Source organism: Hypomesus nipponensis, chromosome 16 (assembly GCF_054491055.1).
Source record: "Hypomesus nipponensis isolate SF chromosome 16, ASM5449105v1, whole genome shotgun sequence".
Taxonomy (NCBI): domain Eukaryota; kingdom Metazoa; phylum Chordata; class Actinopteri; order Osmeriformes; family Osmeridae; genus Hypomesus; species Hypomesus nipponensis.
The window spans coordinates 12086041-12101106 of NC_140376.1; the positions used below are offsets into that span (position 1 = coordinate 12086041).

The 15066-nt window shown below is 40.9% G+C and overlaps 1 protein-coding gene across 7 annotated transcripts in view; it reads right to left on the bottom strand.

The window, feature by feature from the left end:
• The window catches only part of adgrl2a (adhesion G protein-coupled receptor L2a), a 126480-nt gene that overhangs the window by 9139 nt on the left and 102275 nt on the right, over positions 1-15066 (bottom strand). For all 7 annotated transcript variants that reach the window (XM_084675532.1, XM_084675538.1, XM_084675535.1 and 4 more), the window contains 2 exons: positions 14750-14816; positions 3126-3217 (listed from right to left, as the gene is read on the bottom strand). In XM_084675532.1, the coding sequence (XP_084531658.1) occupies positions 3126-3217; positions 14750-14816 (159 nt within the window). The remainder of the gene's footprint in view (positions 1-3125; positions 3218-14749; positions 14817-15066) is intronic.

Sequence of the window (15066 nt, forward strand, 5' to 3'; positions counted from 1 at the left end):
TAAATCAAGAAGGGAAAATAGAACCCCAAATCACGAGGCTTGATTACAATAGTTGTTTGCTTCGTTCTGTTAAAGAGGAAATCTGATTAATTTAAAAGACTGCATTTATTTATTTTTCATAATGAAGGACAAAATTGTCCATATTACGCAATGCTAAGATGGTAGGGGCAACATTTCCAAAAAAGGAAGTGTACAGAGGGTCTCATGTACAAACACTTTTGCGCCCACTTCAGGCGTATTTGTTTTGCAATTTGCGCGTAAAAGCATGGCGAGGTATGTACAAACATGCCGCACTGACGGAAAAGCGCAGACTGCCTGTTGCGGAAACTGAAATGGCAAATTGCGCTTTTCCGAGTCATGCATATGCATTCACGGGAGGGTCAAGGGGAAAGTGGGAGTTCTCATAAAGAGATGGAAAGAGATGCGTAAAGTGCTCCTAATTATGTATTCCGCGGTATGTACAAAAACCGCCTGTGACAGCGTGCTTCCATTTTGCGGTGAAAATGATTCGCCTTTTAAAAGCAGGCGTAATCCAGAATGCGCATATGCCTCCAGGTGAAATAGCAGCTGTAACCTGAGCAAGACAAAGACATAGGCCAAAGGATTTTTGCCACAAGGATCACACTTTTTGAGTTGAGTAAACACAAAATCATTACGCGTTACATATTAAGCAGCCATGCAATATTACAGTTACTGGAAGATATTAAAGATTACATCGAATCTCCGACTCAGCGTTCACATTCCATCCAGGAGTTGTTAAACTCCTTGCTACATTACAAATATTGGCATCAGGATCATTTCAAAGTCATGCTGTTTTGACTTTGGTGGCTGATCCATGATAGAAAGAGAGAAAGAGGCCCGTTCAATTGCGCATTTAAATGCTCGCAATGTACGGTATAGTGGGCGGAGAAAGGCGCTGTTTACCCGATGACCTGCAGGTTTCGTAAATACGACGTAAACTGAAGTATCACAGCGTGCGCAATATGTGGTTTGCCCATGGCGCTAATAACGCTACATTTGCGAATGTGTGTACATGAGGCCCTGAGTGTTCCAGGTTAATCCTAGAGCTTCTTGAAATTATTTCAACAAGTCTCCACCATATTTATTTATACTGAGGGCAACGTTGACAACTGGGCAGCTACGGAGCTGAGGAAGGAGTTGGAGGAAAAGGAAACCCATGCCTGGTGTCTGAAGGTTCCTATTAAGCCTTCAGACACCCCTAAAGATTAAAGTTCAAAGGTTGTACAGATACACAACACCAAACAGAACAGAGAGACGATGGACGATGGAATTGAGGAGAATGGTCAAGAGAAATAAGTATGCCAAATAGCCTTGGGGCAGAGTTCTTGAGAGATAAAGTGAGAGAGACAAGAAAGACAAAAGGTTGAAGGACGAATGGTGAGGAAGAGTCAACTACAAGCTGAGAACAGACTTCTGGGCTGAGTGTTCCTTACTTGATAAATGGTTTATTATCTTCATAGCTAGAGAGCATGATAAGCAGGAAAAGAGAAACACAAATTAGATCAGATGCATCACAGCGTGGGTTGGTTGCCATTTTGTGTCAAAGTTCTTCAACTTTGATGGGTGAGAAATTACAAGCATTATAAAATAAAGAAGCGAACAGAGGGCTTTTTAACCCTAACCTGTATGTAAAGGATCCTGTCAGATCCCCGGTACTGTGTATCTATCTACTTGGTGGAATTAGCATTTGTGCTACAGTGTGTGTAATGTGTGATGAAGACGTTGAGGATGCACATTGGAGGCTTACCCCGGCAAATCGGTATTATAGTATCCATCACAAACGCGATAATTACTGGTGTGAATGAAAGGACCAGCAACAGGAAAAGAAAGGAGACGCTGTGGATTAGGCTTTTCTTACCATGCAACATTCAATGATCCCCCATCTACTTTATGGTTTGCAAGTCTTGAAAACTGGCATAGGCAATTTAAAACTATAAAGAGCATCATCCTTGCAGAATTGGATGTAAACTGTTTTAATTAGTCTTTTTGCATTTAGAATTTATTTTGATTGGAAAGTGTAATCTGTATTTCAAGACTTATATTATATATATATTACATACTAAATTTGTTGAATTATCTGCTATATATTTGTTTAGATATAACAATAATTAGGACAAACTGTATTGCCTGTGGAAAAACCCAGAATAACACAAATCGACAATGGTTAAACAATGGTAAAAGGTAGCTGTGGTGCTCTGTCGGTGAGAAGGCTTGCAAAAAAAACAGGGTAAATGTCTTAATTAGTCAACAAAGATTAACCACTGATCATGGGTGTAGTTTCGCAACTGCACTGTAATGGAGAACACACTTACAACACATAATTATCAAGAAAACATATAAAAGGAAATAAAAGTAGAAAGATATGCAGCTCCTACATGGGGTTGAAGGGAGTGGAGCCTGTGGTACCACACAGGTATGGAAATAAAAATAACTCCCAGCTGTCAGGAGGCCTGAAATCAATCCTCAATTAACTGATAATAAACAAACAATTAAGGGATGGAAAATAGTTTTTCTCTTTAGTTTTACAAACCAAAACATTTAGCAAATTGTAAAGCAACTGAGGAAAACAAACTTATTAGAGGGGTGGAGTGAGGGGTGGGGCTGGAACTATAAACATGTTTTGTTCCATTCGGCTTGCCCTCGCGGCGCATACTTGAGTCACAGCCTCCGAGTGCTGTGTTCCATGCCAACACAATCCTGTGGTCAGCAGCACAGTGGATTAGAACAAAGACTTAAAAACCACTCGCAAAGTCAATGTTGTCATCATTATGGGACGGTCATGCCATAATTCTTATTCAAAACCACCAGCCTCTGTGTAATTTAAATTCCTCTGGTAATGCTCTGTCTGGACAATTTACATTTCTACCAGAGGGCCAAAAAGAAAGATACTGTGAACAAGAAGAAGTCAGGGAGAGTGAATTTGACATGAAAGAGAAAAATAATGCTTTTTCCCATAAATCTTATCTCGTCAAAAAATATTTCCTCAACCTTACAAGAAAAAAAGGCTCTGCCTGAAGGTGTGTTTGAAGGGGCAAGAAAAAGTACAAATAACTGTATATTACCAGTAACTTAGTGTATATGGGTTACAGATTAGCTTTACTTACTTTATATTTTCCAGCCGACTGGAGTCTGGTTTTAGGGTAGTTGAGTGCTTCACCATTTTGTACATGGTGATGACCAGGAAGATGAGATTGAGCTGTCAAAATAAAGTAATAACATGTTACTACATTACAATAGATATAGTGTAGGCATAATGTAGGAGGAGAAGAAAAACTGTTTTTTCTACAACTATTAAAAGAGGAGTGCCTTCAGAGACGGCCTAATGCAATAGAAGTCTATCGTCCTACAAAACTGCAGACTGGCGCCAAATTTAGTGCCATTCTAAATCAAGAGCATGGAAATCCATTAAAATCCATTGCAGTGCAAAAATCCCGACATACACTGTTGTAGTCTGGCAGACAGGAGCATTTCAGACATTTTTGTTGTTTGAGAAAAACAAACATGTACAGTTATTCATTATATCAAATATCAGAACATGTAACAAGTGACAAAATGTAAAAAATTAGGTATGTTTTTCCACATTGTGTACAGGACAGAGAAAGGCAGATGGAGATTCAAGCTGCTTCAACTTCCTTGTTTAAGACCACATTAAATCCTGAGTCAGTGGTGCATATCAATTTCAGACAAGCATACTTTGTGTTCTTTCATAGAGCATTTATTTGGAGCCTTTAGAGTCAAAATCATGATTTAGAGACACCAAGTAAAAATAGGTCCAAATAACTCTTTAAATATTTATTCCAGGACTATATGACACATCTATGTACATATGCACGCACGCACACACACTCACACAACCTGGAAATTCAATCAATAAGGTTCACAATATCAACCAACACCCTCATTTATGACCAAATAAAGCCTTTCAAAAGTATTTGTTTATCTTTTCGATGTCTAAACATTGGTAAGAGAAAATGGGAAAAAATTAAGAGAATTAAATGTTTTGCCACTTACACCAACACACTGCCTATGTTATGTCATACCTTTCTGAAAGTTTCAGTATAGTTATAAAAAGGCCAAAAATAAATCAATAACTCCCCTCCACCACCCAGTCATGAAGCGACACATAATAATCCAGTAACAAAAAAAGTGAACAGAGGAAGAAAAAAGGAATTACACCTAAATGGCACAGGCTTTTTATCTTACAGAATCAGGAGAAATGCATTTTGTTGCCTAGCCATCATCTTTATATCACTCTTCTTCTCCTTGTATGAGTTGCAGGGGCAGCTTTAAAAATGCCTTTCACACAGCCCGAAGTGCTGACATTGATATGATGAGACAGAGGAGAGGGACATAGTACTTTAAAGTAACCTAGCTTCACAGCACATGTCCCTACCCCCTCAGCCCCCCACAACACGCTTTCTTGGCCCTCCCCCAGGGACTCCCTGGTTACCTTGTCTCACTTGTCCTCTCTCTCTTTCCCCCTTCCTTTCTCTATCCTCCTGAATCATCACCGCTAGCCATGCAGAAGCACCTAGCCACAGTGGGACTGAGGAGAAAGCTTTTTGCCAGAACATGAGTATGTGTGCACACTGAACTCCGGGTGAACCGGATGAAATATTAAAGGTGCAGATGGAGCTGTCCGGATGAGGAGAACTGCTCACGACGTGTCATGATCTGAGGGGCTTGCGTTGAAGCATCTCAGGCATACTAATGGCTCTCTCCCAACACTCATTACTTCCATGTACTTTTTCATGGAGTTAATACCCTCTGTGCCTGAAGACACATACAAAGTTTGCCTGAGAACATGGCTCAAAGTGCCTCCTCAAGACTCACTCCTGTCTCACTTTAAGACAGGGTTTCAGCAAAGAGAAAAAAGAAAAAAAAAATACATGGGCGGAGGAGAAAAAACAACATGTTTTTGAGGGCTTTTTTTTTAGATAGACCACCTCAGGTCAGACCAAAAGTTACACAGCAGGAGCCAGGGGGGGCTTTAGGCAGAAGCCTTGGCTGCCATTGCTGAATGTGAGCTTTTTTCTATCTTCAGCTTTTTTTTCACCTTTCTCCATCTTTTTCTCTTTCTAATTGACACAGGACACAGCCAATTTGTAAAAGAACCAGGGTCACAGGTAGTGGGAGACCTTGCTCCTACATACACTCCCTTGAGATCACTTGCACACCTTTGTGCTTTGTCTTTAGTTGTCAATTGTGGCAAACAACAAAACAAAAGCACTGCAAATACTCATTTCTGCCTAACTTGAACACCAAAACAATACATAAGCTACATCAGGGTCATGGTTTTATGTCTCAGGTCACTAGGACTGGAATTTTGATCGTCTTACAACCAATCCATGTTTCATTCAAATCATTTTGAAAGCAACTCACAATCTGAAATACAATGAGGATGCAATTTGAAGAAAATACATTTGGTCTGAGTAACATCTTGACTGATATTTTAGTAAAAGAATGACGCGACTGTTACACCTTTCACTTGCTTTACTGGCTTTTTCAAAGGTACCTTTTCGGTAGAACAACCATAGCGAACCAGCCCACTTCCGGTTCTGGTATTACCTCATCCTAACAGTAGAAGGCGTCTATGCTGAACTCGCATGACATAGCAAATACCAACATACTACACTCCTCCCCTTTTACATGTTTTGTTCTCTACAAAACCACAAAATCATTTAACTGTTCTCAATCATTATTTTAGTTACTTTCGATAGCGTCAACCCAAACTATATCCACAATAAAGAAAACTGTCTTAGTTTTTTCTTCCTCTGGAACTCTTTTACATTCAGTTTGTTATTTACGACGGCGTATTAGAGCCAGTAGGTAAAAAAGAAAATCGGAGCCGGAGGAGAGAGGGGGGGTAATATTCCAAGATTAAAGTCGTACATTTGCGAGAAAAAAGTCAACGATTCTCCGAGTTTATAAAGTCACAAATTTGCGAGAAAAAAACGAGTACATTTGCGAGAAAAAAGTCGTAGATTCTCTAACATTATTAAGTCGAAAATATGGATTTGTATTTTTTTCTCAAGGAACCTCATTCCTTCACTTTGCATGGTCAACCTCATCACAGCACAGACGCCGTTGTTTGCCATGTATAAAGCCCAGTAATGGATGACCTGATCAAATTATACTTTTCAATTGGTTCGTGGTTCAACAGGACACAGTCAAGACGCTGCTCTTTTCTAAACTGATCCACATCTTGAGGATCGACTAATTTGAGGATCTGTTGTGTTGTGTCCTGATCACAAATCGAATTTGAATTGCCCGTGGATGTAACTAGCGATATCCTTGCATCTGTCCATTGCATTGTAGTTCCTGATGCACAAAAGCTATCACCTCATCCAAGTAAGTATGATGTTTCCTTCAGAATAGGCCCAAATCACGGCAATATCTTTTCAAAGTCCGAATGCTTATTACAATCTGGTGATTCTGGGCAAAAATCAGGAGTAGCCTATTCTCTTATTGCTGAATCCTTTTCTCGCAAATTTACGACTTTAATCTCGGAATATTACCCCCCTCCTCCGGCTCCGATTTTTTTTTCTCCTACTGGCCCTAACACGCCAGTTATTACACGTAGTTATTAGTATATTTATTTTCTTCTTTTATTTTCAGTACTAACTAAACAAGGAAGGCTTAGACTACCTTAACCTTGCTGCACAAGTCTAAGGGATTATTCGGCCCTTATTGCAACCAGACTTGTGTCCTAACTACATGTCAAAACGTTGTGGTGATCCTTTGAGGGTACCGGCGTACCGCTGATTCTGGAAGTTCGGCTGTTGTTTCTGTAACCCCTGGTGTAACAGGTATTCCACCACTACCCAGACTGGGCATAGGAATTGTTAATGGATCTTTTGCAGGTGTCTTCGGAGCATGTGTTATTCCTGTCATGGAATCGTTTGTTTCTTTGTAACCATCCTTAAAACTATGTTCAGCTGGCATAGTGAACTCAGGTGTTGCTTCCTGGCTGCTCCCCTCTGTAGAACCATCAAACTCTTCACTTGAATGTAGAATGTGGTCGATGTGCACACAACATTCCCGTTCTCCATCAAATATCAGGTACGTAACTGGCCCTGGTCGCTGAATGACTTTTGCCCTTTTCCACTTTTCATTTCCCTCACGGAAATTGCGGACACGGACTGTGTCCCCCACCGCCAGACGACGGAGCTTGGTAGAAAACTTGTCATGGTTTGTTTCTGTTTCTTCTGTTTGTCTTCAACCAATCCAGCCAGGTTAGGTTTCAGCAGGCTGAATCTTGTCCTCGACTGTCTCTTCATAAAAACTTCAGCCGATGCATACCCTGTAACACTGTGTGGCGTAGTCCTGTTCATCAACAAAAAATTTGCCAAACAATGTTGCAGTGTGATCCTAGGGTTTAGGACTTAGTTCAGGACTTGTTTCAACAGGGCAGACTTCACTGTCTGTACTGACCTTTCGGCTGCTCCATTTGAAGCAGGGTGGTAAGCAAGGACTAATGTCTGCTTAATGGCATTACTACTCAGACAACCTCTGTACTCTTGCGAGGTAAATTGCGGTCCATTGTCCGACACAATTTCCTCTGGAAGACCATGAGCAGCAAAGATGTTGCGCAACACCTCAATGGTTTATGCCGACGTGGTTGTGGACATTAGGATCACTTCCAACCATTTGGAATGACTGTCAACGAGTACCAAAAAGTGCTGTCTGCCTTTTTCAGCAAAGTCAATATGTATTCTCTGCCATACACGCGCTGGCCATGGCCAACAATGCAACGGCGCCACCGCTGGTAGTTCCCTTACTGCCTGACACGCACCAGAGGTCTGAACCGTTTCCTCAATAGCCTTTTCCAGGCTTGGCCACCACACATAGCTCCGCGCTAGTGACTTCATTCTGCAAATACCTGGGTGCCCTTGGTGAAGATCGTTTAAGAGTCTTGCTCTGTAGGATGGTGAAATGATCACCCTCATTCCCCACAGGATACAACCCTGTTCCACTGACAACTCTGTTCTGTGGATAAAGTAAGGCCTCAGGGCTTCGTTCTGCAGAAACTTCGGCCAACCAGTTAGAGTGTAGTCCCGCACCTATCTAAGAATTGGATCTGTGCGAGTGCTCACTGCTATGTCTGTTGCATGTACTGGTTTTAATTAAGTTTTAATTTACATTTAGCAGACACTTTTATCCAGAGCGACTTACAGTAAGTACAGGGACATTCCCCCGAGGCAAGTAGGGTGAAGTGCCTTACCCAAGGACACAACGTCATTTGGCACGGCCGGGAATCAAACTGGCGACCTTCAGATTACTAACCCAATTCCCTTACCGCTCAGCCACCTGACTCCCTACACTACTGGTAATTCCTCCACAACCGAGAAATAAAAAATGCAGCTTTCTTCAGCTGTATTGTCTTTTCCTGGTCTTGGAAATCTCGAAAGCGCATCCGCATTGGATTGGTCTTCTGACTTCCTGTACTCAATGTCAAAAGTATATGCCATCAAAATCAGTGACCATCGTTGCATTCTCAAAGCAGCCAGTGTGGGGATTGCAGATTTTTGCCCCAAGATTGCCAGAAGTGGTTTGTGATCCATAGTGAGGATGAATCTCAGACTATAAAGATATTTATGGAATTTCTTTACTCCAAAGATAATGGCCAATGCCTCCTTCTCAATTTGAGCATATTTACACTCTGCAACAGTCAAAGTGTGTGATGCAAAAGCTATAGGTTTTTCTTGTCCATCTTCCATAAGGTGAGAAATCACAGCTCCCAATCCATTAGGAAAGGCGTCACAAGCAAGTCTCAGTGGTCTCTTGACATCACAATGCACCACCGCTGTACTCTGCAGCAATTGGTGCTTTGCACCCTCGAACGCTGCCTCGGAGTCAGGTGACCAAGCCCACTCTGACCCTTTTCGTAAAAGTTCATGTAACGGCTGCAATAAAGTGGATAAATCCTTCAGGAACCGTCCATAATAGTTTAACATTCCCAGAAAAGAGCGCAGTTCTGTAACATTTGTGGGTGTCGGTACCTTCACTACTGCTTCCACTTTTGTTTCAGTTGGATCTAGCCCTCCCTTGTCAATCAGATGGCCTAGATATTCCACCTGTTCCTGCATGAACTGACATTTGGCCCTCTTCACTCTCACTCCATACCTTTGTAACCTGCGTAGCACTTCCTCCAGTGTCTCCAAATGCTTCTCTCTCGTGTGTGCAGTAATCAAAACGTCATCCAGAAAACAGGTCACATGTTCTGATCCCTGCAGAATCTGATCCATGACACCTTGGAATATTGATGGAGCACTGGCAACAGCATATGAGAGGCGATGGTATACATACAGTCCCCGGTGAGTGTTTATTGTCAGATATTTTTCCGAATTTTTCTACAGCTCTGGTTGTTGATAGGCATGTCAGGGCTCTACAATGCGAGTATTTCACTGGCATTTGAGCCTAAAAATCGGTAAGTGCAAACTTGAAAAATAATTTACGAGCACAGTGTGTGAGTGATGGGCTGTTGTCAATACACGGAACAACAGTGCGATGAAGTGAAGCATATATGATATGGAAACCAAGTGAAGGAGTCGCGACTGCACGATGTGACCATAGCATAATGACGCGCGAGTGATGATTCGCAACCAATGGGCCAGAGCCATATAAAAAGAGAGTTACGACACTCTTCGACCTCGCCGACACGTGATCACTTGGTTCAAGTAGCTTGCAAAAAACCACTGCTGGCAACCTGTTTGAATGGTTTTCAACAGGACAGATAGTAGCAGCATTTCGTTTTACTGACATTTTCGGTATATTAACACATAATATCAATTGGTTACTGGTGTGTTGTATTATGTATATGTCTGATACTTTATTAACATTTATGTATTACATTAATTTATAACACTAGGCAGTAATATTGTGAAGCAGAGCTAGAAATGGCTATGCTAGCTACCATACTGTAGCTCACACCAGCTCAATTTAAGACAAGATAGGAGTTTGGTAAATAGAACAGAATATACAAGGCAACCAATTGCATTAAAAAAAAAACATTATATTATGCAATATGTCCAGTGAAAGGGTTAAGTTTGTTTTTAGTGAGTGGACCTGAAATTCCTGCCGAGCGTTGACAGCTAGCTGGACGATAGGGGACCCCTTAATCTGCAATTCATTGTTGCTAGCTCTAATCAGATGTGCATTTAGAATCTAGCAAGCTATATCTTACAATAAACTTCAAATAAAGCTGGCTATATAAAATGTGGGTGACCAGACGTCCTCTTTTACCCTGACATGTCTTCTTTTTGAGACCTAAAAAATACGTCCGGCAGGGATTCAAAAATTGTCCGTGATTTTGCCTCGTCGGAAATGTGTTTTTCTGGGTCTTTCACAAACTATTACGGAATTATGTTCAGTGTTACGAAGCAAATTAGCTGGTAAATTGATCAAATTACTGCATTACTTTTAACTAACTAAATAACTATTTTCAAAGCAGCTAACTTGATTCGTAACACTGAACATGAATGGGGTTGAACGTTGCAAAATACATGACAATGACATGCTTACTTCTGCCTTCTTCGGTTAGGGTTACCCTAACCCTAACCCTTTTTTCGGGATTATCAACCTTAATTATTGCACTGACTAATAAAGTAAATTGTTAAAACTCAATCTTAAGATTTTACTGGGGCACAGCAGATTTATACTGGGCACGTGCCCCTGTAAAAAGGGTCTAACAACGCCCCGGTGTTAAGATATGTTTAATAAACAAATAAAAAAAAATTAAAAACAATGTGCTCTTAAATTTCTTTGTGTGCTCCTACATTTTTTCATTTTGGAGCACATGTACTCCTTAGTGAAAACATTAGCATAGAGCCCTGCATGTGACAAATCCAACTTGGTGAACAAAGTCCCACCTGCCAGTGATGCGAAGAGGTCTTCCGTGTTTGGCAACGGATAGGTTTCCTCTTCCACACTTTGGTTGACTGTTCCCTTGTAATCACCGCAAATTCGGAGAGACTTGTCGGCCTTTGGTACAGACACTATTGAAGAAACCCATTCACATCTTTCTACTTTGGAGATAATACCCAGATTTTCAAGTCTGTCCAATTCTTTCTCCACAGCTTCCTTCAGTGCATATGGCACTGGCCTTGCTTTCTAGAACACAGGATTTGCATTAGGCTTCATGTTGATTTTAGCTTTGAACTCGCATATGTTTCCTGGACCTGCAGCAAATACTCCCTCATATCGCTGTAGAATTTGTTTCACATCAGCATCCACTGCATTTCTCATAGTCACCACTGAAAATATGTTTGCCCAGTTCAGTTTAATGTGATTCAGTCAATTCTGTCCCAGCAATGCAGGTCTTTCACCCTTGACTATCACCAGAGGTAGTTTGACTCTTTGTTGTTTGTATTCTGCATTCACTTCTACTTGGCCTAATATTGGTATGTTCTGACCGGAGAAAGTAGAAAGCTGCATGTTACTTTCACTATTGTTAAGTGGGAACGTTTTTCCTTATACACTACTTCAGATACAAGCGTCACAGCAGCTCCGGTGTCCACCTGCATGTTGACCATCTTTCCCTCTATGTTCATGGACAACGCAATGCCCTGTTTTCCATCTGATGCAGTGTAAACTGTATACACTCCAAACAGCTCATTATTGTTTTCGTCATCCTCTGATTTTATCTCTTCCTGGACATATTGGGTCTGTCCGTGCAGCTTTTTATTCCGGTACATCCTAGCAATGTGTCCAATCTTAGAACAATGGTGGCAGTTTTCTTGTTTGAACCTACACACTTGGGGCGCATGTTTGCCTCCACATCTGTAACAAGGCTGGTAGACTTTACTTTCCGTTTTTGGTGTCCTTTGAGAACCATCTTCCCTTTCCAACTTCCTGTATATACCTTATTTTGGCCTATTTGATTTACATTTACAGTTTCTCAGATTTTTCCTGCAAATTCCAGTGTATTTTTGGATGCCATTTCTATGGATATTTCTATGTCACACTAGCCTGGCTGCCAGCTCAACTTCTCCCCGCCCACAAAAAAATTTGGTCGGGAAGTTGGGTCTGGAGGGTCTCGTATTGGGAACAACTACATAAAACCAGGATCTGGACAGACCAATGAAATTGCCAGGGTGGGCTTTATACGATGATGGACAGATGATCAACAGTAACGTAATCAACAACGTCACAAAAGAGCCCTTGGGTCGAATTTGTTTTCAACAAACAACATATTACGTTGCTCTGATTGGTGGTAGGTCTATCCAATTGTGCGTAGAGGCATTTGTTTTACGAGTTTGGTTGAAACACGCCCTATAGTCACAGCCCAACGGAGTTTTCAGACTCAAATTCTGACTAGAATTATGAGTATGACAACGTCAGGCTAATGTCACACGCACTCTTGAAAGTAACGTCCGTTTCCGCTAGCAATTTCCTCTGAACAGCTTCCACTCTTAACTCACTGACAAATCCGTCCCTTAGTGCTTCATATAAGTGATTTCCGAATTCACAATTAGTTGATAACTGTTTCAAAGCCACTATGAAATCTGCCACTGGCTCATTTTCCGACTGATTTATTTTCTGAAACCTAAAACGTTCTGCAATTATGAGAGGTTTCGGTTTATAATGAGTTGCTACTCTCCCGCTTAGCTGAGCGTAGCTCCATGTGCTAGGTTTCTGTGGCATAGTGAGATTGTTCAACAGACAATAAGTTTCTGCTCCTATAACTGAAAGGAACACACTGACCTTTTTTCCATTGTCTACATCATTTGCAAGCATCTATTGCTCTAATCTCTCTAGGTAAGATTCAAAATCCTCCTGTCCTTTAAATTTGGTTATGCATCCGATCTGGAATGCGGCCATGTTTTTGCCAGTTAGCTTCGGCTCAACGTCATTCACTGGTTCCGCGACCACGCTATTTTTATTTTAGCTTTCGGTTCACGCGTTCCTGTCAATCTTCTTTTGACTGCAAGAATCTCATCCTCGTCGCCACTGTATCTTGACTCAAATATCTTGACTGATATTTTAGTTAAAGAATGAAGCAACTCCGTTACACCTTTCACTTGCTTTACTGGCTTTTTCAAAGGTACCTTTTTCGGTAGAACAACCATAACTAACCAGCCCACTTCCCGTTCTGGTATTACCTCATCCTAACAGTAGATGGTGTCTATGCTGAACTCGCATAACAGCAAATACCAATATACTACAGTCTGGTTGCCTGTGGAAGATAATTTCTGACAGGACAAACGCAATTTACCTGGTTCAAAATGGTATGCGAGTGTCCTCATAAAGGATATTTAATTAGTGTAATAAATTCTGGCTAGCCATAGTTGCTAACTAACATCATGTGACCAACAGTCCCCCTCCTCTTTATCCACTGTGAAACCAGAATTGGTTCAATGTACTGAAAAAGATGTGTCATCTGAAGATACTAGACATTAAAGGCCTCATGTACTAAAGTTTTTGCTCCCACTTCAGCCGTATTTGTTTCGCAATTTGCGCGTAAAAGCATGGCGAGGTATGTACAAACATGCCGCATTGAGATAAAAGCGCAGACTTTTTTTCCTCTTGCAGGGTCAAGGGGAAAGTGAGAGTTTCCCATAAAGAGATGGGAGGGGATGCGTTAAGTTTGCCTAATTATGTATTCCGCGGTATGTACAACAACCGCCTGTGAAAGAGCACCTCTATTCTGCGATGAAAATTCTCCGCCTGTTAAAAAAGGCATATGCCTCCTGGTGAAATGGCAGGGTAACCCGAGCAAGACAAAGACATAGGCCAAAGGATTTTTGCTACAAGGATCACACTTTTTGAGTTTAGTGAACACAAAATCATCACAGATTAAGCAGCCATGCAATATTACAGTTACTGGAAGAAAGCAAAGATTACATCGAATTTTTTATGATATTATTCATCCATTGGTGTGAAAGGGAATAAAGTAGTAAATGGTGCAAAAGGGCACAGAGGGCCTGTTTGACAAATGCCACCTGCTACTCCATATTTTTCCTGACTGTGGGGAGTAAAATCCTCCCCTAGGTCTGTTCTTTTAGAGTCCTTTTGATCGAGTCAGAGATAATGATATCATGACTAGTAAATAATTGCAGCCTTAAACAGCACATTTGTCAATATAATACACTGTGTGTCATTCACCCTGGTGGTCCTTCACCAAACAAGAGAGTCTGCTTCTCTGCCTGCCTCTCTGCTACCATCCTGTCACAGTCATCAGCAATTTTGTACATTAAATGAACACACACTAAGGCAAACATAGAGGAGAGACAACTGAATGTAATCATCACTGGCTCCTCTCATTCAAGTTGAGGATTTGTTGCTATGAGGGACATAAAAAATATTCATACAACCAAAGCCTTCAGGTTGTTTTATTTATTCTCATCTATTCCAAATACAAACTATACACTCCAAACTTTTCGGAACTGTTTTAGATTGATAGCACTGTATGATAATATTTTAGAATATTAGGGTGATATCCAAGAAGGCCCTGTTTAAAATACAAATAAAACTGTTTTAATCAACCATTACCATGGAGCAGCAGGAGGAGTGGATACTGGATTCCAATGAAAAGGCATTGGTACTATAGATATACATCAGACATTCGTAGTAATGACAATCACATTACAAAAATCTGAAACTCATCGTTTCTCTTTGTCTTTGTGTATATCTCTCTCTTTCTCCATCTATCTCTGTCTCTTCTCTATCTCTCTCCCACCCCCTTACTTTTATTTTTCTCTATTAGTCTAAGGAAAAGAAAACTTACCATGATGATAAAGGTGACAGGTCCTATAAAGCTCCATATGAAGTGATTGTCCACTCTTAGCCAGCAACTAGAAATAATGTATACAAATAAACGTTATATCAGAAATCTGGTTGAAAAAACACAATTCTGAAAAAAGTACAACAAAATTCAGACCAGTTTCAAACCCCTCAAGCCAAATATTAATGCAAGGAAATTGACTGTGCGTCAAAACAGAACCTAGCGCTCATGATACAGCAAAGTAAACTAATTCCAAAAACCAATAGAAACTTTCAACATCTTCCTAAGCCTTGAACTCACACAAATCCAACAAGAAGGAC